This window comes from Hakea prostrata, chromosome 8, assembly GCF_041222555.1.
Source record: "Hakea prostrata isolate BN-2017 chromosome 8, UWA_Hpros_2, whole genome shotgun sequence".
Lineage (NCBI taxonomy): Eukaryota > Viridiplantae > Streptophyta > Magnoliopsida > Proteales > Proteaceae > Hakea > Hakea prostrata.
The window spans coordinates 12,651,522-12,677,291 of NC_142607.1; the positions used below are offsets into that span (position 1 = coordinate 12,651,522).

At 37.8% G+C, this 25,770-nt stretch overlaps 3 protein-coding genes across 5 annotated transcripts; 2 read left to right on the top strand and 1 right to left on the bottom strand.

Moving 5' to 3' along the window:
* Positions 1–50: 50 nt before the first annotated feature.
* LOC149006988 (uncharacterized) lies at positions 51–9,106 on the bottom strand. Of its 3 annotated transcripts, XM_089166111.1 has the most exons (6): positions 8,874–9,106; positions 7,950–8,150; positions 7,529–7,647; positions 5,642–5,712; positions 1,007–1,094; positions 51–365 (listed from the first exon to the last, which is right to left on the bottom strand). In XM_089166111.1, exons 2-4 carry the CDS (start codon positions 8,126–8,128, stop codon positions 5,693–5,695), a joined length of 318 nt encoding a protein of 105 aa, XP_089022237.1. In that variant the 5' UTR covers positions 8,129–8,150; positions 8,874–9,106; the 3' UTR covers positions 51–365; positions 1,007–1,094; positions 5,642–5,692. The 3 variants fall into 3 exon arrangements, with proteins under 3 accessions (XP_089022237.1, XP_089022236.1, XP_089022238.1); XM_089166110.1 differs by lacking the exon at positions 1,007–1,094; XM_089166112.1 differs by lacking the exons at positions 1,007–1,094; positions 5,642–5,712.
* Positions 9,107–11,848: 2,742 nt separating this feature from the next.
* On the top strand, positions 11,849–13,265 carry LOC149006989 (transcription factor bHLH162-like). The gene is made up of 3 exons (XM_089166769.1): positions 11,849–12,029; positions 12,109–12,444; positions 13,197–13,265. The coding sequence occupies exons 1-3, from the start codon at positions 11,901–11,903 to the stop codon at positions 13,263–13,265; spliced, it is 534 nt and encodes a 177-aa protein (XP_089022895.1). The 5' UTR covers positions 11,849–11,900.
* Positions 13,266–16,362: 3,097 nt separating this feature from the next.
* LOC149006990 (transcription factor bHLH162-like) lies at positions 16,363–17,145 on the top strand. Its single transcript, XM_089166770.1, has 3 exons — positions 16,363–16,491; positions 16,638–16,973; positions 17,052–17,145. Exons 1-3 carry the CDS (start codon positions 16,363–16,365, stop codon positions 17,118–17,120), a joined length of 534 nt encoding a protein of 177 aa, XP_089022896.1. The 3' UTR covers positions 17,121–17,145.
* Positions 17,146–25,770: the final 8,625 nt, after the last annotated feature.

Consider the following 25,770-nt stretch of genomic DNA (forward strand, 5'->3'; position numbering starts at 1 on the left):
TTGGGTCAAATATGGATACGTATCGGCTAGTATCGCATGGTATCGTGGGATACTTTAAACCTGGTCCCTTGATGGTACTGAAATGAAATTTACAAGTCAATCTCAACCAATCACATTGAGATAAATATTATTCAATAAACCATCTTAACTCATAGAACAACAAAAGCACCAACTGAAAGCATGTCAAAACTCAATATGAGAAGATAGAACATCAACACTGTTCACTGCATGGCTCTCTTATGTTTAAAGGTCCACAAAATTATTGGCCATGACAAAAAGGAAAAGAGTTGATAACCTCTTTTGATAGCTTATATCTGCACCCATGTTGACCACCTTATTGATTTGCTACAAAGGAGTTGCTAAACCTGTAATCACGTAATAAAGAGCAACGTTAAGGAGCTTACCACCTGAAATTCATTCTTGATATGACAAAAACAAAGCAACAAGCACTCTATTAAAAAAGATTACTATTCTAATGTCATCTGATGATGTTAGCAAAATGTCATTTTTTGGGTGAATAAATAAGCATCATCAAAACCCCAAGGAGGAAACCAAGAAGATACAAAGAGGAGGGGAAAAAAGAGAAGAGGGGGCCGTCCAGGAGGGGGGGGGGTGTGGAAGAGAGAGGCCAGCCTTCAACTACTAGGCTGATAAGAAGAACCTAAGCCCAAGTGGCAACAAGTCTGTTCTTTGAGCTGTCCTCAACAAGGGATGGGGAACCAGCTGGAGCATAGAGGAGACATCAAAGCATATGGCTTTCCAAATTGAGTCTAAGAACTTCCCAAACAAAAATGCCATTTATATAATTAAAGGAATCAACAAGGATCAGATAATGGGTTAGGAGTAAGCCGACCCAATAAATGGATAGGTCTCAACACACTTGGAAGTATCTGATTCAATTATGGGGTAAATAAATAGTGTTTGGAGGAGGGAGGGGTAGAAGGCCAGCAAATAGTTAGATGGGGTCATTTCATTAGTTAAGAAATTGAGTAGGTAAAGTCCTCACTTTGTTATTCCCTATGTATCCTTGTTAAGCTCAAGGCATCCAGATCAGAAACCAAGAATTATCTGAAGCAGTTACAAATATTCACCATCTGCACTAGTGGAATGACAAGCCAACTTTTAGGTTTACAGAAACGAATGGGTGAGAAACATGATAAATAACCAATTGTACTTTCCACTACTATGATAAATAACATGCAGTTTCTGAAGAACAATGGAAGAACAAAATAGTATATTTGGAGGTACAACATGAGCAACGAAAATCAAGCACCACTTCTTTCAAAGTTATACCAGTCCCTACAATGAGATCTTCTTACTGTCAAAGGATTATATATGCTTTGCACAAGCTCAAGTGCTCCAGCCCAAGACACTCATGGTCAAACAAAAGGAAGGGGAGAGCCTTAATAAAAGAGGACACTGATAAAGTTTTTTGCAAGTCAGAGCTGATGCAATTGTTCAATGGGGTCCACGCACATGTATTAGCAATGGTGGGATCGGACCACACCCCCTTGGAGGTGACCCTACAATAAATTAAAAAGAAGCCAATGACGTTCTATTATGAGATCAAATGGGAGAAGCATCCAGACTTGAAGAACAAGATCCAACAGGAGTGGACAACTGACAAACAGAGCTCACATTCCTTCCAACTCCAGCACAAACACCTTGAGGACATGGAGTAAAGGAACAAAATCAGCGGCAGCTAAGGAGATCTCTAGGCTTCAACTGGTTTTGGAAACACTTCAGCAGCAAGAACCCTCAGCATAAAGAGCACAACAAGAAGTAGACCTGACACATCAATTGGCTACCAAAAAAATTGAGAGAGGAGGAGAAGTTTTGCAACAAAGGTCAAGGGTGCAAGTGGCTTCAAGCAGGGGACATGAAATACGGCATTTTTCCACTCCACACAACCCAGAGGAGACAAAACAATGGACTTCACAGGTTGAAGTCAAGTGTCGGACAATGGCTCACCGAGGAAGAAGCCATCTCCCATGAAATATGATCTTAATTCTCTACTCTTTACTCATCTGAACCAAATTCTTCCAATTATTTTTTGGAAAGTTCAGTTGCTTATGTTAATTGCAGGGGGAATGATATGTTGTGCAAACCCTTCTTGGGTGAGGAAATTAAGAAGGTTTTATTTCAAATGAAGGGCAACAAATAACCAGGGGTAGTGGTCTAACTGCAAGGTTCTATCATAAGAACTGGGAAATTTTGGGAATGACCTAGTGTTAGGGATCCAACAATTTTTTCTCAGGGGTTTTCTTCTCAAGAGCCCTAACAGAACCATCATTTCTTTATCCCTGAGAGGAAAAACCTTCAAAGATGAGCCATTTGAGACCAATTAGCTTATGCACTATTCCATATAAAGTAATAACTAAATGTTTAGCAAATAGGTTCAAGCCTTTTCTCCACACACTTATTAGTGACACCAAAAGTGCTTTTGTCCCCAAAAGGTCAATCTCCAATAACATTCACCTAGCACATGAGTGTCTCCACTTGTGAAAAAAAATCTAGGTCTAAAACCAGTTACATGGCCCTGAAACTTGATCTATGCAAGGCATATGACATTGGAGTGGAGATTCACAGAGGAAAACATGAGGTACGTTGGTTTTGCGGAGAAATGGATTTAGTGGATTATGCAACATGTCACTACTGTGGAGGTACCAGATCAAAGTTAATGGACAATTTTGACAAAGAAAATAGTGTCCACCAAGGGGATCAGAGAGACATGCCCTCTTAGCCCATCTCTTTTTATTTTGTGTCAAGAGGCCTTGTCTAGGAGACTTGGTTCAAATCTGGGGATTCCAAAGCTTCCATGGATCAAATTTTCAAGAACCAAACCTGACATAAACCATCTTTTCTTTGCAAATGATTGCATGATATTCTCTCTTGCAGTTCCAGATAATGCACTCCAGATCATCCACATCTTCCAAGAGTATATGCATGTAGCAGGTCTGCATATCAACCATTCCAAATCATCTTTACTTTACAGCAAGGGCACCCCCACAACAAACCCACAGGTATATCTCCGCATCTTAGATATCCATGAAGTAACTTCTCATGATGTGTATCTAGGGTTGCCATCCACTTTTGGTAAATCTAAATCCCAAGTGTTCTCATATCTATATGAGAAGATGCAGGGTAAACTAGCAGGGTGGAAAGGAAGCTGTTGTCAAAAGCTAGGAAGCAGGTCCTTATCAAGGCAATGGCTACTGTACTTCCTAGTTATGCAATGTCAGATTTGCTCCTTCCTAAAGAGGTCACTTCAAAATTGACAAGGCAAATTAGGGAGTTCTGTGGGGAAATAACCAGAAGAGAGGGATAAATTGGGTCAGTTGAGATAAGGTTTGTAAGCATGAGGAGAGAGGGCTATGCTTTAGAGATCTATGTTAGAAAACAAGCATTAGATAATCTAAACAGCAGCTGAACTTGAACAAAGAAAAGAGAGATGAAGAACCAGCAGAAGAGGCCTGTCATTCTAGCTTAGCACACCTAGAATCACAGCCTCTTATTTATAGATATCAATAGTCTAGATTACAACTTGAGAAGCAAGCCATCTTGCCCTCTAAAAAAGAAAATAAATAGTACAATTTATGGGACATAATTTTCTAATAAAACTAACTCCTAAAATCTGTCAAAAATAGAAAGTACTAAAAAAGGAAAGTTCTGAAAATAGAAACTACCACCAAAATAGAAACTATACTTTCTAAAAACTCCCAAAACTTATGTAGCAAGACTCCTACATTAGAAATAGAAAATAGAGTAGCATCACTAGCATAATACTGTTCACGTGAACAGTAACGCAGCTTTTACTGTCCACGTGAACAGTAACGCAGCTTTTACTGTTCACGTGCACAGTAACACAGCTTTTACTGTTCACATGAACAATAAAATAGTCCAAATTTGCATATACTTCAACAATCTACATTCTTTTAATCTAGCTCTTTTAGCCAAACAAGCTTGGAGACTTTTGCATAACCTAGGCTCCCTATGGGCGCAAACAATGAGACAAATATTTTCCCCATACCTCTTTTCTTCAAGTGACTAGCCCAAGGGAGCTTTTTGGGGTGGCAAAGTCTATTGCAAGGGAGGGACATTTTAAAGAGTGATTTACTCAAAAGGGTAGGTAATGGGTTAGAGGCCAACATCTACCTAGATCCTTGGGCGCCAAATCTGGTTACTTCTCTCGTTACTAGTTCCCCTCACACTGGTGGCCCCTGAAAAGTTCATGACTTGATAAAATGGAATGTGAAGCAGTGGGATGTCCCTTTACTTAGGTATTGGATCTAAAATCAAGAAATTTTCAGCAATACTTCAAATTCCCATTCTTTCTTTGGAAATTTCTGATAAGTAGATATGGAAATATGCCAAGTCAGGGATTTTTTTTTGGGTCAAATCAGCATATTATATGGTTATCAATGCTAATCACTTGTAGGGGCACCTTGGAGCATCTTCTTCCTAAATTCAGTCCTTTTGGGCCAAGTCATGGAAGATTAAAACATTCCCCAAATTTCTGAATTTCTTGTGGCAAGCTGGCCACAATGCTCTTCCAAGAAATAAGAGTTTGTTTCAAAGAGGTGGTTCTCAATCCCCTCTCTGTTTGTTGTGCAATAAATCACCTTAATCAGTTGTTTGCTATCATGCACAGCAATGCTGGAGGGTCTCCCGTTTTCAAATAGACACGCAGTTGTTTACAGGTGATTGTTATGGATTGGCATTCTTTCATGGAACAGGTCTCTCAGAACTCTGATCAAACAGAGTCGGTCCACTCTATGAGGAGCATTATGGCTTGGGTGATCTGGAAACACTGTAATGAGTTTCTATTTTCAGGTAAAGACCTCACATTGCACAGATTCATTAACATTTTTCTCCTCTCTTTTAGGTGACTGACAATCTAGCTCAAGAACAGAACTGGTAGTTCCTGCTGCTCATGTTTCTTTCCAGGAGATTTCAAAACAAGGCTGCATCGAAGGTCATTATAAGTTCTATGTGGATGCAGCATAGGATGCATCAAGTGGCAATGGAGGTAGAGGCTGTCTTCTTTGTGACCCAGGAGGAAGATTTATTGCTGCAAAATCAGTAGCTTGCTCAGGAATTTCAGCAGTTCAGTTAAAGTTAGTGGCCATAAGGGACATGATTTTATTAGCTCTAGTCTTAAACTTAAATAAGGGTGTAATATCATCAGATTGTCAGGCTGTGGTGCATGCTCTAAATGGACTCGATCATTCGTTAGATTGGTCCAGTTACAGCTTATGTGAGGATATTTTATCTTATAGTACTCTTTGAATCTCTAAGGTTTTGGTTTGATATAGGTCTATGAATGGCCTAGTTGATTAGTTGGCTAAGGATTCAAAACGGTTTAGATTGTCAAGAGTTTGAAGGTTGTCCCCACCCCCTTTCATTATAAACCCATTTTCTCTTATGCTCTAGGAATGTTTCCCTAGAGAGCTTAATATAAGTTTGCTTTTGATTTATCAAAAAAAAAAAAAAAAAAAAACCAAAAACCAAAAACCAAAAAAAAAAAAAGAAGAAAGAAACCATGCCAAAACTCAATGTGAGAAGACAGAACCGTGTGGCTCTGTTTTGTGTTGAGGTTCACAAAATTATAGGCCATGACAAAAAGGAAAGAGTTGATAACCTCTTTTGATTGCATAGATCTGCACCTTTGTTGAGCAGCTCATTGGCCTTACTACAGAGGAGTTGCTAATCCTGTAACAACATAATAAAGGGCAAGGTTAAGGAGCTTACCACCTGAAATTCATTACTGATCCGACAAAAACTAAGCAACAAGCACCCTATTAAACAGATTACTCTTCTAATGTCATCTGATGAAGGCAGCAGAAATGTCATGTTTTTGGAGCAAGAATATACAAACAGGGGTGAGATAGAGGGGGGGGGGGGATGAGGGGGAGACCAGCCTTAAATTACTAGGCTGGTAAGAAGAACCTAAGCCCTAGGTAACAACAAGAAGATTGTTCCTTGGCTGTCCTCAAAGGGGATGGGAAACAGCTAGAGCATAGAGGAGACACCAAAGGAGATGGCTTTCTAAATCGAGTCCAAGAATTTTTCCAAACAAAAATGTCACTTACATAATCAAAAAAATCAACAAGGATCAGATAAGGGGTAAAGAGTAATCAACCCAATAAACTAACGGTCTCATCCATAGTTGTCAAGGTGACAAGGCGAGGCGAAGCAACAAAGGGCAATGAAAACCAACGTGACACCAAGAAAGACAACTAGGTGACACCAGGACACCTTGACCCAAAGAAGGGCAAGGATGCCCTTGACAAAAAAGTCTCAATACACTTGGAAGTATCCGCATTCAATTATGGGGTACACAAATAGTGTTTCTTTCAAGTGGGGGGTGTTACAAAGCTAACAAATAGTTAGTTGGAGTTATTTTATTAGTTAAGAGATTGAGTAGGTAAGTCCTCACTTTGTTGTCCCCAATGTCTCCTTGTTAAGCTCAATATAGGCATCCAGATCAGAAACCAAGAATTATCTGAAGCAACTACAAATATTCACCATCTGCGCTAGCAGAATTTTAGGCCAATATTTCAGGCATATAGAAACGAATGGGTGAGAAACATGATAAATTACCAAATCTACTTTCCACTACTAGAATAAATAACATGCAGTTTCTGAAGAACAATGCAAGAACAAAATAGTATATTTGATGGTAAAGAGTGAGCAATGGAAACCAAGAATCCACGTCTTTCAAAATGATACCAGTCCCTGCAATGAGATCTTCTTACTGTGTGAGGATCATATCTATTTTTTCAATTGGGATTTTCCCTACCCAAATTTTGGGATTCAGGAAGGTATTATTTAACTTGTATTTACATTTTGTAGCCTTGAAAACTAGACCAATTAGCAGAGCAGGGAATGGATTTTTATGGCAGGATTTGGAGAGTAGGGAATGCCGTTAACATGCCATCTCTTCATAATTAAGAATTAGCAGGTATTGTGGATCTATAAAAAAAAAATTTCAGGGAAAGCAGTTGGCATGAGTTATTATTTATTGGTCACCTTAACTTCCCATTTAAATGCAACAGAGTAGGTTGGTTTGTAATTCTTATTTAAGATGGAAAACTAAGGAATATTTAACTTTGGCAATCCATATTACTCTACTGGGTAAAGATTTAGGCTTCTCATTAGCCAGATGTCAAGCTTCACAGGTAAAGGCAATGCCTTCCCTTTTTTATCTCTTGTATCTACAGTCTTCTCTCTTCCCTTCCATGCGCGCTTTACCCTATTATTTTCCTTCATTTTCTTTCTATATTTGGAAAAATATACTGCACATAACAAAGCACATAATGTACCCATGTCCAGTGTATCTGTCCAGGTTTGATGTTCTTTGTGTTCTAAGCTGGAGCCGAGTAGCCTCCACCTAGGATATCTTATTTGTTTCCCTAATCCAAACAACATGAATGAGTACTAAGACATAAAAAGAGAATAAGCATACATACAGAGAAAAGAGAGAAGGGGAGGGGGGGGAGAGAGAGAGAGAGAGAGAGAGAAACACCTTCAGAGAGCCATCCCCAGTTTCCACCCTTCAAAAAAAGCATTGACGTGAGCAACACTGAAGCAGTAACACTATGCAATGGCAACAAAGATTGAGCACAGCCTAACTCCAGGGGAAACCTGCAATGAATCATTGAAGCACACTTCTATAACCACATAACCACAAACAATAAATAATTTATGATAATAATGCAGAAGGGGCAGGAAAAAAGAAAAACCATCAAAAGTTTTTTAAAAGTATTTCAGGAATTATTTTACAGATAGGTAAAACGAATGGTTGACTCTCATAGAAAATCAAAGGGCAAGAGAACCTGAAGTAAGTAATCATAAAACACACAGAAAGCTTCTAGTTAACAAACAGAATAACAAACGCAGAGAGAAAAACTTAGAACAAAGTAAAGAACAACATTAAAATGACAAACCTGGAGAATAATGAAAACTTAGGGCGAGAAACTCGTTCAAAGGTTAGCCTTGTAGAAGTGAATCCTCCAACCTTACTTGCTCCTGAAACAACGGACGATGATGATTTGCAGCTGCTAATACTTCTTGATGCAGATGCCAGGGAGCTTAGAAGACTTCTTCTTGCATAATTAGCTGCCATGGTTTCTTCCACAGTGTTTTCTCTTTTATTTATTCATATAAATGTTGAAGAGGAAGGGAAATTCAGTTAAGACAATAAGGAAAAGTAAACAAAACAAAGAGATGGAGGTGTAGCACCTATGCAGACAAAGTTTCCTTATGGTGGCAGGAGGAAAATAGTGGGTCTGTAAACATGGGAAGAAGAGCAAAGTGGTGTTTTTTATGCAATTGGTGGTTATGAGGAAAACAAAGTGTGTGTTTTTTTCCAGCATCGATTTGTGATACATCACATCAAGTTCTTCACTAAGCCAAATGCCTAATTAAGATCTTTGAGAAATTAACCCCAAACCAGCTTAGAGGAAGAAAAGCAGCTCCAAAAAAACCCAGAGCATAGCCACAAATTTTTATACTGAAATAAAACTGAATAAGTGCAAATCCAATTTCAGATGTCAGAGAACAATTAGGCCCCATTTGCTCCAACCACGGAGAAAATTATCCCAGATGGAAGCAGAAAGGGATTTCAGATGTGACTGTAGTTAAAATAATCACCTCTCGGTAGCAAAAGTTATTCAAATGATTGGTTCTGCTCTATCAAAAATGAAATTTCAGAAGCGGACCAAATGCAGGTCCTTCCGTGTGGTTTTACCATTCAAATTTAAAAATCGAACAAAAGCCGTAACCCTAAATCTTCAATTGCATACAAAATAAAAACCACATTACACTCCAGAGTAACTCCGAAGTAAAACGAAAAGGGGAAGAAGATCTACCTCAGAGGAACTCGAGTGTCCACAAACAGCAATAGCAGAACTTTGACGAATGCGTGAAAGAAGAACAAAACGGTCAGCCAAGAGAGACGAAAGCGTCGGCCATTAGTCTCCACTGATGGATTTAGGCCATTGAAGCATCGAAATGGCAGAATTAGGCTAAACACTGCGGAAGATTCCGATTACATTACAGGAAGCCAAAAATCACTTAACAGAAAATCTTAACATAATTTTGAAAGTAATTTAGAGCTTAACAATAATAATTAGTGAGTGTCGTGCCAAAAAAAAAAAAAATTAAATTTCGAAATCCACAATTTCACTGGTTTGGATCTTTAGCTTCGGAAGTGTACTAAGCCCATGGGCTCAAGCAGCTGGAAAAAGCCCACCCCATACTAAGCCCATGAACTTACACTTTGGGCTTGTTCCAAAGACTCTGGATAAGTTTTACGTGGAAAGCGGGCCATGACTTACCAAAGGTGTCTCTGTCAACGCTTTAAAGTGAAAAAGCATGTGTGTTACTTTTTCAGATATTATCTGTTAAGCTGCCTTAGCGTGAATGAATCAGTATGAACTAATCTTCTTTCATTAGTGGCAATCAGTATCTTAGCTATCTCTTTATATTAAGTGGAATTGTGGATTAGCTGGAAAGCATAAGTTAATCCTCTTTCATTAGTGGCTTAAGTATAATAGATAACATCCACCTTTCTTATGAGCTTGTTAGAAGATTTGATGATATGTTGACTCACCCCCGAAGCTATAACAATGTGGAAAGTAGATGCATCCCATTGACCTTAGGATCAAGGGTTGGGTGATTCCTTGTAGCTTGTCTTCTCATTTATCTTAATTAATTGAAGCTTGCAGGGTTCTAAGGTTGGAATTAGGCAAGGATGTCCTCTTTTGATTTTCTTTTCTATTACTTATTGAAGGTTTCTCTAGGATAGTTCATCTCATTTGTTTAATTTCTAAATACAGTGTTTGCAAACATCTTCAATTTTTTTCATTAGGGTAAACGTTAGGTATCGATGTTTCTCCTCAAATGAGAGGGAGGTTCTTGCGTTGAGAAGAATCAAAGGCAAGAATAATAAATGAGTAGCGAAAAATATGCTCGACGTATTCCACCCGTTAAGTAGGGAATGAGATTTCAAACAATGGACCCTACATCCATCATGTGTTATGGTATGCGATTTATTCTGTTGCACTAACGTGAAAAACATGTTCAACGTATTTCACCCGCTTAGTAGCGGATGGGATTTCAAATAGTGGGACCTACATTCATCATTTGTCAAGGGATTATTAGTTTTATTCCGTAGAACTAATGAAAAAAAAACATGCCCGGTCTATCATCCGTTTAGCCATTTTTTGAAAGTATTGGAAGTCTCTTTTTCCCCCTTTCATATCGATAAAAATGTAGAAGTCTTTTAGGAACTAGAAAGCATTGAGTTTACATATATGCATTCTAAGAAGATTGACAGTTTCCAAGAACCTTCCCGTAAGGAGGTGAGAAGTTTCTAGTTGAGTGTGTCAATTTGGTTTTTGTTGATCAAGTTTATGGACCAGCCATTCAAGTACAAGGATATCGTAGGGTTGTAGGGCGTCTACTTTCACCATAGATATGGACCAGCTATATATATCATCACTATGCATAAGTGAGGGATAAAAATTTGAATCTCCAACCATTACTCTTCTGTAATTACTCCAAAAGACATTCTCCTCTTCGTTTTCTTGGGCATTTATTCCTTAGGAGGAGGACCCTGGATTCCTCATTTTTACTTACTTAATCATTGGAGGTGGTTTTTCGTCCTCAGAGGCAGCCCACTTTCACTCTTGTTTTGCCTTCAGGAACGGACCAAGAACAAATTGGGGAGCTTTCAATATTCTTTTGAAACAATAGTTTCAAAATTATTATAATAATACCGTCATATTTTATTTTCTGTATCATATTGTTACAAATCAAAGCAATACATGCAAGATGCAACATCAATATTGAAAAGAGATATCATACAATATAATCTCGGAATACAAGTTGATACCAACTATACATACTAAATGGGGTAGGGGACAAGACTTGTATCCATTGTAAGCATTCTTGTGATTTTGGTGCATACAGAGATGGGGGTGGTTTCATTTTTCTCAAGGGACCAAACAAGTTATAAGTAACCATGTAGTAACAAGCTTTCCTACTAGTGCAATACATTACTTCATTCAAAGACTCTTATGTTCTCTCAAAAGTCCCTCAGGACTGAAAGATACTGACTTAGGGCTATGAAGAGAGCAGTGACTGCATTATTGGGTTATCAATATTTTGATATTGGTTTGTATTCTGACTTACTGTATATGGTCTTGCAAACCATGGGACCCGTCACCCGTCGATCGGTGCAACTGTGAGTAGCCACCTCATTATTCAGATACAGCAAGAAGAGCACAAAGGATTTTCGTGGATGGTGCGAAATAATATTTTGAATGACTTTGTATTACCATATGATTTTCGTGGATGGTGCGAAAAAATATTTTGAATGAATGTATAAAACCATTTTGTACAACAATGACGACAGTGTTTTTTTACATTAAAACAATGACTTCGGTGTTTTGTGAATTTCAAAATAATCCAATACGAGAGTGACGATGCTGTGGTGACGATAGTGTGGTGACGAGTTTCAGTGCTGTGCAGTGAACGATCGAAATTGAAACTTCGGTCGAAATTTTGATCTCAACCCATTTGCTGCAACTGCAGCACCCAAGCAATTTCCGGTGACTGACTCCACTAAGTCCATTGGGAGTCTTCTTATTTTACGTTAAAATTACGTAACAAGTCTTGAGTCATGGTTATAAAGTCTAAAAAGCGTATGCTTTTGGGTTTCTCAAAAGTGTTTCTGTTGGCATAACCTGGCCGGGCAACACCCAACATTCATCACTTTGTTCTCTATAAAACCCTAATAATACTTGGCCTCCCTTCCTCACAGTCACACCAACAACTTTTTGTCTCTTCAAATCCTCTTCATTGGAAAAGGGAACCCAGAATATTAAGTAAAGATGAAGAGTAACTCCATTTCAACACCCAAACTTGATCGAAGGACCATAGAAAGAAACAGAAGAACGCAAATGAAAGCCCTTTCCTCCAAGCTTGCCTCTCTCATTCCTCCCAACTACAACTCCACTAAGGTGTATCTCTCTCTCTCTCTCTTTCTTTTCTTATCAAGCATATTTTATCTGAACTAATTTTTAAGCTCATTTATTGCAGGAAAGAATGACAGAGGAAGAACAATTAGGCCATGCAATTAGTTATGTAAAGGACCTGAGACAAAGAGTGGAAAGCCTCAAAGAAAGCAAGAAGCGAGCCATGAAGATCTGTGGGATCAGCAATGACATCAAAGACACAATGACAATTGGGTCAGATTTGCCAGTACTTGAGCTCAGGGATATGGATCACTGCATGGAGATCACTTTGATCACTGGATTGAGCAGGAACTTTATGTGTAGTGAAGCTATTAGTATTCTCATCGAAGAAGGAGCAGAAGTTGTCAATGCTAGTTTCTCTGTGGTGGGAGAACGGATTTTCCACACTATTCATTCTCAGGTAATTTTAATCTATAAGTTGTTTCTTCTTGGTTTGCTTCTTTATCACAAGACTGAAGGGGTTGGTTTAATCTTTGAAGGCCACCAGCTCCAGAGTAGGAGTGGACACTACAAGGTTATGTCAGAGACTGAAGGAGTCTGTTGTTTAATTCTTAGAATGATTATGTATTATGTGCAATATTGGTAGTATTGCAGTGTAATGAGTTCTCCTCCCTCTTTATGAGTATAATACTCTTATGGTTGATAAGAATGGAGTGGTTTCCAAAGTATAATCATCTTTCGTATGTTGTTTTACATGTTCTTTTTGCTGATTACACTCAAACTTAAAGAAGGATCAGGGACGGGATGTCAATTGATCTTATCCTATTTACGCCGGCCATGGCTTACCAAAGAAGTCTCAAACAACGCTTTAAAAAAAAAAAAAAAAAAAAAGAAGTCAATTTTTCTAGCCCCAAAAAAATGAGCTTCAAGTCTTCAACAATGACTTCTAGCAAAAAAAAAAAAAACCTTTAAAGTCAAAAAGCATGTGGGTTAATTTCTCTAACCGTATCTGATGGGCTACCTTAGCGTCACCTTTCACATCTCGTCGTTCTCTCTACGCAACCCTAATCGTTCGTATTGGCTTCTGAACAGTAGAGGGGGCCCAGAATAATAAGCAAAGATGAAGACAATGCTTGTTAGTATTCTTACAGAATAAGGGCAGAAGTCGTCAATGGTAGCAATCTCTTGATGGGTTTGGTTTAATCTTTGAAGGCTACAAGCTCCAGAGTAGGAGTGGACACTGCAACGTTATGCCAGAGACTGAAGGAGTTTATTCTCTAATCCTTATGATGATTCTGTGATATGTGTAATCTTTAGTAGTTTGTATGCTTCCCTGACTATCCTTTTTTGTAAGGAAGTCTTAGGTACTTTTTTATTGCACTGTAATGAGTTTTCCTTTCTTCATGATGACTGTAATGTATGTGTGCATGCCTTGCGGATGAAAAGAATCGAATGGTTTACAAATATGACCATGTATATGTGCTGTGTTATTTTACATTCTTTGATTGGCTTAATAATCATATTACTGCCAAGAAGAAAAAAGGAGAAACTCTAATAACTATCCAATGCCATTTGGAATTTCATTTTATGACAGCATCAAATGAATCATTCATTCATTTTCTTGATCCATACAGTGGATTGTGATTTCCTTGAATATATTAGCAATCTGTTTAAGTGGTGAGTGGAGTTCTGGATTAGCTGGAAAGCACAAAGTAATCTTCTTCTATTAGTGGCTTAAGTATAATTGTTCTGTTTGAGTGGTGAGTGGAGTTCTGGATTAGCTGGAAAGCAAAACTAATCTTCTTCTATTATTAGTGGCTTAAGTATAATTGTTAAGTTCAGAATTCGCTCAATATTGTTGTAAGAAATCAATGCATATAAATACAAGGGGAAAAACTCTCTTCATAAAAAAAGAGGCCAACCTAAAATAAAAGATTACAGTAAATAAAAGAACTATCAAGAAATAGAAAATTACAATAAAAATTTTACTTAGATTAAAAGATTACAATAAGTAAATTTCCAAAAGTGCAAGACAAACAATAACATCAGATAACAATAATGAACAACAAATAAATACCTTTGCTATATGAGCTTGTTAGAAGTTTCGAGAGGTTAACTCACCCCATAGCTACAACGATGCAGAAAATAGATGTATCCCATTGACCTTCAGACCAAGCTTGGGTGTTTCTTGTATCTTGTCTTCCCATATTTTTATCTTGGTTAAGTGGAGCCGTGCGGATTTCTTTGAAATGAAGTTAGGATCAGGTAGGAATATCTTCTTTGATCTTCTTTCCTACCTATTTACTTACTGAAGGTTTCTCTGGGATAGTTTTTCCAAGTGAAACAGAAAAAGATTCATTTGTTTCCTAAGTACTGGTTGCGTAAACTTCTTCAATTTTCCCATATATCTTGATTTAGTTGATGATTTTATGATTTTCATCGATCAAGGCAAATGTTGGGTATTGATGTTTCTTCCCAAATGAGAGAGAGCAGTCTTGGGTCGTAACACATTTTTTTTGGTGAATGTCCAAGAGTAACACTCATGTACGTGGTTATATATGATGTGGCTATATATATACCAGATATACCTTGAGGAGGATCAATTTGGACTGTATCTTGAACACTAGAATCAACGTGTTCCTGGCAGAAATGAAGCTTGAAATATACACATTTTGTTGCCCAGCCAGCTGAGGGTTATTCTTCTCAATATCTATGGAGAGTATATCCATTTTCTATATAGGAAAGATAAACTTGCTCAGGTGTTGACCATCCTTATTCATGGTAGATGGAACCTTGGTGGGTCTTTTCCTCCTAGTATATATGCTTGAGGTGAACTATGCCAATCTAGGGATTTATTAATTAGAGGCTAAATAAGGTTCTCAGGACCTAGTGTATGGAATGCTTCCTATTCAAAGATTTAATCCTTGAATCCCGGCTAGAATCTAGTGAGACCCTCAGTAGATCAGGGACAAAATTAAAGTATTGCACTTGTCTAGAAGGGAATGGGATTTCAAATAGTGGGACTTACATCTATCATGTATTCATGTGTCATGGGCTGAGGTTTATTCCGTTGCACTAAGGAGGAAAAAAAAAGCTGCTTACCCTATTCCATCCATTTAGTAGGAAATGTAATTTCAAACAATCGGACTAGCATCCATCATGTGTCAGGGCAGCATCGATGAGGATTATTCCATTAAACTAACATGAAAAACATGTCGGTCTATCATCATTTTAGACATTTTTATGAACATATTGGAAGTCTCATTTTTCCCTTTGGCCGGTGTTGAGATATCAGTGTAGAAGTCTTTTAAGAATGAGAAAGCAATAGAGAGTACATAGATGCATTCTGAGAAGAGTTTTCGGGAACCTCCCAGTAAGGAGGTGAGACTTCTTGTTGTGTGTGTCAATTTAGTTTCAATACTATCAAACTACTATTACAATATTACAAGCAATACATGCAATATCGATATGGAAAAATGGTATCATACAATATAATCTCTGTATAAATTAAAAGTTGATACCAGCTATACATACTGCAAATGGGGTGGGGAAAACTTGTACCCATTGTAAGCATTCTTGTGATTTTGGTGCTTATACATACAGGGGATGGCTTCATTTTGCTCAACGGACCAAACAAGTTATAAGTAATCAAGTACTAGCGAGCTTTCCTGCTAGTGCAATACATTACTTCATGCAAATTCTCTTATGTTTTCTCATAAGTCCCTCAAGACTGAAAGGTATTGACTTAGGGCTATGAAGAGAACAGTAGCTGCATTGTTGGGTTATCAATATTTTGATACTGGTTTGTATTCTGATTACTGTATATGGTCTTGCAAACCATGGGAGCCGTTACCCGTCGATGATTATTCAGATACAGCAAGAAGAGCACAAAGGATTTTCGTGGATGGTGCGAAAAAATATTTTGAATGAATTTATACTACCAAAGGATTTTCGTGGATGGTGCAGAAAAATGTTTTGATTGAATTTATATTACCATTTTGTACAACAATGACGTTGGATTTCAAAATAACCCAATACGAGGATGACGACACAGTGTGGCCGCGATGACTGACTCAAGTGAGTCCATAACGAGTCTTCTTATTTTAGGTTAAAATTATATAACAAGTCCGAGTCATGGCTATAAAGTCAAAAAACGTATGATGTTGGGTTTCTTATCTGTTTTATACCAAAAAAAAAAATAGGTTTCTTATCCGTTGGCTTAACCTGGCCGCCAGGCAACTCCCAACGTACGTTCATCTCTTTGTCCTCTATAAAACCCTAACCATGCTTGGCTTATCTTCCCTAGAGCCACACCTGCACCTTTTAATCTCTTTCAATCCTCTTCATTGGAAAAGTGAACCCAGAGTATTAAGTAAATATGAAGAGTAACTCTATTTCAACACCCAAACTTGATCGAAGGACCATAGAAAGAAACAGAAGAACGCAAATGAAAGCCCTTTCCTCCAAGCTTGCCTCTCTCATTCCTCCCAACTACAACTCCACTAAGGTTTCTCTCCCTCCCTCTCTCTCTCTCTCTCTCTCTCTCTCTCTCTCTCTCTCTCTCTCTCTCTCTCTCTCTCTCTCTCTCTCTCTCTCTCATTTCCTACCAAGTATAGTTTTATTTGAACTAATTTTTAAGCTCTTTTATTCCAGGAAAGAATGACAGAGGAAGAACGATTGGGCCAGGCAATTAGTTATGTAAAGGAGCTGAGACAAAGAGTGGAAAGCCTCAAAGAAAGCAAGAAGCAAGCCATGAAGATCTGTGGGATGGGCAATGACATCAAAGACACAATGACGATTGGGTCAGATTTGCCAGTACTTGAGCTCAGGGATATGGACCACTGCATGGAAATCACTTTGATCACTGGATTGAGCAGGAACTTTATGTGTAGTGAGGTTTTTAGAATTCTTATGGAAGAAGGAGCAGAAGTTGTCAATGCTACCTTCTCTGTGGCGGGTGAAAGGGTTTTCCACACTATCCATTCTCAGGTAATCTTAATCTATAGTTTGTTTCTTCTTGGTTTGCTTCTTTATCACAAGACTGATGGGGTGGTTTGATTTTTGAAGGCCACCAGCTCCAGAGTAGGAGTGGACACTACAAAGTTATGTCAGAGACTGAAGGAGTTGGTTGTTTAATTATTAGGATGATAATGTATTATGTGCAATTGGTTGTATTGCACTGTAATATTGACTTCTCCTCCCTCTTCATGAGTATAATACTCTTATGGTTGATAAGAATGGAGTGGTTTACAAAATATAATCATCTTTCGTGTCTTGTTTTACATGTTCTTTTAGCTGATGACACTCTAACCTAAAGAAGGATTAGGCAAGGAATATCCATTAATTTGATCTTCTTTCCTATTTACTTTGGTTACTGAAATTTTCTGCACGCCGGCTCAGCTCTAAGTAGAACAAAAAGAAAATTCATTCATTTTCTAACTGTAACGGTTTTCAAATTTTGCCTTTGGTTTTTGTTGATTTTTTTACTTTCACCAAAACGAATGCCGTTAATTATCATCTTGTATCGATGTTAATTCTTTCCTCTACCACAATTGCTCCCAAAATTTCTTTCATCCTTGTTATGTGTGCCTTGAATTCTTATACTCGAAGATTTACCTACTTTGACATATTTGATGGTGACACAAATGACCCATTTTCTAAGATTTGCATGGACTAGATAGATTGACCATACAATCGTTTTGAGTTTTATATAAACGTGTTACTGTTCACTTGCAATATCATGTTTGGGTATTCTGAGAGATCAGGATTGTAATCTCTTTTCATTACATAATGAAACATTCTTTAGTTTCACTCATGGACATAGCACATCATATTTGTACATGAACCATAATGAATTGTGGCATTTTCTCTAATGGATTTTTGTTTCTATTATTTATTTTTGTCAAAGTTCTCTAAAATCCTTAATAGATGTATTGAAGAAAGAACAAGTGAATCACAAGGCTATTTTAGGGATCTTGAAGTTTCATTCCTAGTTAAGTATCTTGTGTCTCCTGTTATTATGGTTATTAGATTATGCCAAATACTAAATGCCTGTGATGAATAGGAAGAAAGTTTTGCAAAATTATATTCATCTCTTATGTAAGACATGGATAAGTTAGTGTTGACTCCGCTCTGCTATATTGAAGCCCGCTCTTCAAAACTCTAAGGAACAAGCCGAGTTTTGAAGCGGAGAGCCTCTATCTCTCCGCCTCTTCTTCTTGTTCTTCCTCTCCTCCTCTCTCCGCCTTTTCTTCTTCTTCATCATCTTCCTCATTTCTCCTATCGCCTCTTCACTTCTCTGAACTCTTTCTCCTTTCTCCTTCTTCTTCTTTCTACTTTCTCCACTATTTTCCTTTTCTTTTTCCCAATTTCTTGTAGATACCTGGTTTGGAAGCAACTCCCTTGGATCTGAAAGTTTTGGTGCAGCATGCCCCTATTGTAGCCTCTATACTGCTACTTATTGCCACCATCGCAGCTCCTGCAACTTCCTCAGCCAAAGCATCTACCGCAATATCATCCAACCACAAATCTAGCAAAGGAAAAGTCATCGCTGCCAAAGCATGAAGTCAAGTGGCGGAACTTCCATGCATATCTAACTTCCCATTCAATCCAATAGTTGCTCTGCCCTTGTGGCATGTTATCTCTCGGCCCCTGTGGCATGTTTTCTCTCTGCCCATGTGGCATGTTAGTCTCCACCATTGTGGTGTTTTTTGCCTATTTGGGCTTTTGTGATGGAGGATGCATTTTTCGCATCTTTTGAACTTATTAGTTGCTGTTGTATTTACAGCTTTATTTCTAAGGTTTTATTGGGCTTGACCCATACCTTAGCCTGGATGACCCTGTCTATAGCATATATGACACTTTTGTCGAATTTCGATCCTTGGTTTCGAATGTTTCTGTTCAAGCCTTGTGTTTCCAAGCTTCCATCTTTCTGTTGATTTCTTTTTTTGGTGTATTTCTGTATTTCTTTCCAATTTAATGAATGAAGTTTGTCTTCTTACAAAAAAAAAAGGGTATGTTAGTGTTGGGAAAGACACTCATATACTAATATATAAGGCCTACATGTCCATCTGTCAAATTAGTAGCCAATTTTTGGCTGCATCCTGATTTAGATTACAAACTTCTATCTTAGATGTGATTTTGGTAGCATCATTGCCAAAAATAGGAATAAGGGTGGGAGATAAGTGGTTTATCTCTTTGCCAGTGTTGAGGTATTTTCCTGTTGTGCGATCACACCAAATGTATTGTAGTTGTACATTTTTTGGTATTGCCCAAGTGGTTTCTAGTAATTGCTTCAAAAGTTGTTCTATTGGGGCCCATCCTTTTTGTAATTCCTTGATGATTCCATTCCAAAGCAATCCCACCCTCCATCTGTCTCCATCGAGTTCATCAGATACATCTGCACACATGAGTATTGGTGAGTTTCCAAAGTCATTAGCTGAGTGAAGACACTTGAAACAAGTAGATTTTAGTGTTATTTCTGCATTAGTTAATTCAAGATTAGTTTTGGCAAAAAATTTCAAGTCCCTAATCCATCTATTTACATTATTGAGTATTTGAAGTGGGTTGGGTTCTTTGTTATTATATATTTTTGCATTCTTTTCTAGCCAAATAAAGTAACAAATTATGAGAAAATTAGAGAAGAACCAGACTTTAATATTTTTATCAGCATGGGGTTCATTTAGAAAGGAATTGCATAAGTTGATGAGAGAGTTGTTGCTATTCAATTCTAATCTAAGCCCCAAGGATCTTGCTGCCCAATTCTCTTGTCCACTCACATGAGATGAAAGTGTGCCAAGTCGATTCTTCCTTATTGTTATAATTCACAGGTCAAAGTCGTTCCTGCCCATTTGGATAGAATCATCTTGGTTAGTAATCCTACATTTAACAGACGCCTGAAAAAGATTTTAAATTTTGGATGTATTGGTAGCTTCCAAAGGAAGTTCCACCATTAAGAAAATGTCAGCAGTGAGTCATGGTTATTCATTTTTTACAAGGCAATTCCTACTAGTTTTGCAAGAGAATTCACTGTTGTCAATAATAGAGATATCCATGAGTCTTGTGTTGGGGATCGGTGAATTGAAAGAATTGATTGAGATAGGGAAGATGGTATTGAAATGGTATTGATTTGATTATTTAATTATTGGTAGGTTTGGTAGATTTCTTGCACTTTAGCTTGCCTTTGCCACAAGAGAAAATTGTGTTCACCTACCATATATATGATCTGTTAATGTATGTACCCAATGGTCAAACTAGAAGTACGTGTCCTTCCCATCGCCAATTTTCCTTAGTACCATTGTCTGGAGCATGGGTAGGATGCTAGAAATATTTTTCCATATCCACGATCCCTTTTTGTTTTTTACCTTTAGATCAAAGAGAGATGAGTTGGAAAAATATCTTGCATGCTTTGAGAATCTCTCCCCATAAAGAGTTTGGGTTATTGAAAAGTCTCCAACCTTGTTTGAGTAACAAGGCACAGTTAATCTACTCCATTCTTTTAAATCATAATCCTCCTTGTTGTATAAGTTTACAGCATCGCTCCCAAGAGATGAGTGTCAATTGTTTAATTTTGTTTAGTTTTCCCAACCAAAATTGCTGACATACTGCATCCAATGTCTTGCATATAGTTTTGAGAAAGCAAAAACATTGCATTAGATAAAGAGATTGATATTGGAGTACAGATTTCATGAGTACTTCCCTTCTTGCAAAGGATAAAGACGAGGCTTTCCAAATGGTGTTTCCCAATCTTGCCAGGAGATAATCAAAATTTTTTGTTTTAGCTCTTCCATGGAACAGTTGAGTTCCTAGATAGGTTGCATTGTTTTTCATTTTCTGAATTCTTAGCATAGACAATATTGCTCTGGCCTTTGTTGGCGTGGTCCACAGTTCTAGAGAAAAATGCACCACTTTTTTCAAAGTTGATTTGTTATCTTGTAATATCAGAGAAAATATCAATGGTAGTTTGTAGGGCTAGTACATCTTCCTTTGTCGCTCTACAGAAAAAAAAAGTGTCATCTGCAAAGAAAAGATTATGTGAGACTTTCGAAGCATTTCTGGCAATTTTGATACCTTTGAAGAGGTTGAGATCCATGTATTCAGTGAAAATTTTAAAGAAAACTTCCATGATGATAAAGAAGAAATATATTTTTCTTTTGATAAAAAAAGACAGCCCATAGACCACGCATATAAAATTATCCCCTTATTTCAAAACAAACTTTTGAATACTATTTTCAGAATAAAGTCATTAATTCAAGGTTGAGTGTTTGATTAGGTGTTACTTTACTTCCTAACGGAAAGTCATCACCTTTTCCCCGTTTTTTACCCTGGGCAACACCATCACCCTGTGGGTTAGTTTTAATAAAAGTATGGGAATAACAAAAAAATTATGTGAGTCTAAGTGATGTCAAGATTAGGTGTTTAGCTTACGTCAGCCTATTTCGATTCTATAAGATCATGGTTGGACTAAGGTTTTTAAGATTAAGAATCAAATCATATTGCGAATCTGACGGTTAGGATCAAGAGTGATGTCAAGGATAAGTATGTAACTTAGGTTAGCTTGACCGGATGCTATAGGATCAAGATCATGATCAAGGCATGATTAGAGCCAAAATGCAAGGGTTGTGGAAATCCAATTGGAGGCTGTTGGGGTCTAAGAGTAACACATTGATTGGATAAACCATAAAACGTATTATTAGTAATTTTAAGTATGGAAAAGTGTTGATGTCGGATCAGTATCGGCTAGAATACCGATACGATATTGACGGGTACAGACCGACACTAAAGCATTGAACATTGTGTCGGTGATATATTGTTGTGTCACTAGGGGACGACACAACACCCCCCCCCGATACGAAAAAATCAAAAAGTCTCTAAAGGTCGATTTTTGGAGGATGAAGTTCTCAGGGGGAGTGATTTCGATGGCGGTGGTTTCTGATTCTGACTTCTGAGAGAGTACTTTCAACGACAATTGTTTATATTGGTGTGGATTCGACGGGTGTGTTTTCCGCAGGTGTAGATTCGACGGCGGTGGGTTGCGGGGTCGAAATTTCGTTGGCGGTGACTACTAGAATAGTGATTTCTGCAAATATGCAATGGCCATGGCAGAGCGGGTGTTGGCAATAGGAGTTCTGGGGGAGGGTGGTGGGGGTTTTCCTAGCACGGCCATTTCTGCTTGCTTTTCTCTTCTCACTTTCTCTCTCAAAGACCCAACAGGAACGGAAAATCAAAGAAGCTCTCTGCCGAAAACAATGAACTACTAAAGAAGATCAAAGAAACAACCTAACATTTATTAGAATTACCTAAATAACCCTCACAAAATTGCCCTATATATTGGCTAGTGTCGCCGTCTCGGTGGAATGTCAAACCTTGCACTAAAGTCATGCTTGAATTTTAATCAATGGCACGTGTCACTACCCTTCTTGCACGCTGCCATATGTGCCATGCCACCATGACCCCATGCAATGCAGCCCATCATCCATCCTTTTCAGATCAAACCACGTTGTCTTTTACAGTCGCGTGTCGGTTTGTCGGTCAGTCGAAACAGGGGAAAGGCGTGCGTGGCGCAGCGTGGCGTGGCGCAGTGGGGAAGGGAGAATCCAATCACCAATCATTACCAGCCGCATAATTCACAACTACCACGTGTTTTTTGTCCTTTACTCGTTAACCCAGCTAAATCAAAACAAGATAGGCATGGCCCTGTGAAATTCTCAAAAGTTTAAGTTGGGCCCAGATTCTTGGGCCTCATCGGCCCACATGGTTTAGGGAACTGTTTTTTCATTATTTCATTAAAATAAATTTGGTATCTGGAAGACTAGAGAGTATTTGTAGAAGTAACTGAGGAATCAAATTTGCATGTTCCTCTCGAATTCATCAAACGTGTTCTGCAAGATCTTCACGGTGCTTGAGTTCTCTTCTGCCTGGAAGATTTGTTTTGGGAGAGAATGGAAATTTGGATGCAACAGACTAGCTTGTCTCTTACTGTCAGGCATCGAAGAGGTGGTTGGAACCTAGAGAATTCTTCAAAGAGCCAATGCTGAATCAAGGCAAGTAATTTCTCAAGTAATTTCTCTGAGGAAAAGGTGGAGACAAAGAGAGACTGTATGCAGTGTATGCACCTTCACTGTGAAATATGAAGGGCATCAAGCCATCAAGGTCATCCCCGTCCTTGGTCCATAGCATTTATTGATAAAATTGCTTATTGAGGGTTTAGGGGCATAGGGAGCCATCTCTGTCCATTTAGAATTAAATTTTTCTTATTGAGCCATGGAAAAGGAATCCTTTTATCCTGTATTTTCTTAAACTGCTTTGGTAGGAGAATCAAACGAATGTGATCTTGGGTAATGCTTTCAATGTGACTATCTGACACTTGAACACTTGTTTAAAAGCTTTAAATAGATGATGTTAGTGATGAGAAGACTACTGACAACAACTCAGATGTTGCTCAAGTAGTCAAGTAGATAAAAAACAATTCAAACTGACTGTCATGGAAAATTTTATGATTTTTCTAAAGGAAAAGACACAATTTTGTCTTCACCAGCTCCAGTTTTAGCTATCTGGGTTCCCTAACCTTCTTCTATTAGCTTCTATATCCCCATGTGTATCCAAATTATGGAACCCTATTCTGCATAAATGTAGAGACTTTAGTATTTCATATATGATCAAAACACTCAGATATATAAGAACCAAACTGGGTGGGGCATTGATCAGCTCACTTTCAGCTCATATTATTCATTCCAGTATTCCTTCTCTTTATATATGCCCTTTCCATTCAACTATAATGACCTTTCAAAATGTGGAAACTGGGAACCCGAAAGTGCTGTACACCTTTCAAGGCATCTGTCACCGAAGCTCTAAAGATTCTACCTAAAAAGAAAATACAAGCCTTAAAGATCTTTTTATGTGTATTTGCTACGGAAGTGTTCTGACCTGGTGGGACACTGGAAGTAGAAAGGATAAGTTATTACCTTCTTTCTTACTAAAATAATGTGGTTGCTAATGCTAACATTGCATGGGATCAAAAGGCTACAGGAGAACACCCTTAAAGCCTGTGTCACTGACTCACTGCCCACTTCAACAATACACGAAAGCCTCTAGAGGGTTCTTTTGAAACTTTTGACTAAGATGGTTAGGGCTGCTGCTCTAGTGAAACCAAACCCAGTTACCCAGATAAGCTACAAAGTTATTTTAGGGCAGGCAGCTCTGGTAAAACCAAACCCAGTTACCAGATGAGCTACAAAGTTGTTTTTGGACAGGCTAGCTACTTTAGTGCTAATTCTACTGTGGGTTGGTTTGGAAATACCCCATCAGAAGTGATGATTTTCCTTTTAATATATATCTAACCAACATGTATTTGTAGACTACAACTTCTTTCTTTTTCCATATAAAACTTATAAAAAGGTTGGTTCATACTTCCCATGTTCTAACAATGTCAGGCACATGGCAAAATTAATGTCCATCTCTACTATACAGTAAAGACAATCATGCTTTCATTTCCACTTTTCTCAGTCGCACTTGAGCAGACTCAGTCATCTTTCTCTAGAATCATCACAGATTCACAATGCAGAAGCAGCTTTGATTTTTTCTGCTTTCAAGTTTTTTTTATTTTTTTTTTTTTTTTTTTTGTCTGTCTGTCTATACTAACACATGGCTTGTTGGAGGGAAATCTTAAGGTGCATATGAAGGTCACACCAATAACCTAAATAAGCCACTGTAAGTCTCTAGGAAATGAGAACCTAAAACGATCCAGCAAATAACTAAACACACGCAGACAATTACAGAAGTAGTTTATATGGGTCAACAAAATAATTTATTTCCATGTTGTAAACAGTCAAGAAACTTCAATGGACAAAGTAATTAAAAAATAATTACAGGAAAGATATCTAAATAATTCAGATTATTCTCTGTGAGATCTAGGAAACCCTGGTGGCCCAGAGAAGCCTTGCCCGAAAACGATTTTACAATAGCCATGAAAAACAAGTGGTTGAATTCTTAAGTTCTGAATGCCATCATCTTTGTCTCCGTCCCCATACATTGATAGATATCTTCTATTAGTATGGTGGCTTCACATAATTCTTCATGCACATTGATTGATATATATATATATATATAAATGATACATATATTTTGTGGTCCTTGGTTCTGATTCTCTGCATCCACTAAGTAAATGAAAGCAATGGTCCAAGATTGGTTTGTTCTATCATTAAGGGAAGGAATGTATAAATGGGTTAGGTTGAAAGTTGATGTACTTTATTACATACAGTAGGGCATGGGAACCCAAGTGCCTTACTTGTCTGTATGGAGGCCCAAGTCATCTTCAAAACAACGAGAAGGAATTGGTTACACATTTCATCATTTATAATTAAAGGGTTTGGTTCATATTCCTTGAAATCTCCATTTAGCGTGACTGTCAATCCCTGGTAAATTGATCTTCCAAAAATAAACAATAAACTTCATAAGAAGTTGGTCCTTATGGTTTTAATCCTACATATCATTACCCCCATCAACTAAAGGGACAGATAAGAAAGAGTAGAAAGTCATGAACTGTTTAATACAAATCCAGTTTTTTCATTCGTTCAGTCTTCCATCAGGCCTACTTCATATGATATTTGTGTATTACAACCCTCAGTCTTGGCTACCGCATAGTATGATATTATCTTCTTATACTATAAACAACTAAAAGTTAGAGAATTTGAATCAAAAAGTTTTTCTATATGAAATATGAAGAATCAAAAAAGGGGGAAAGGTTGAGCATTTGGAAGTAAAATAAAAATTGGGTCCACAAGTGCCA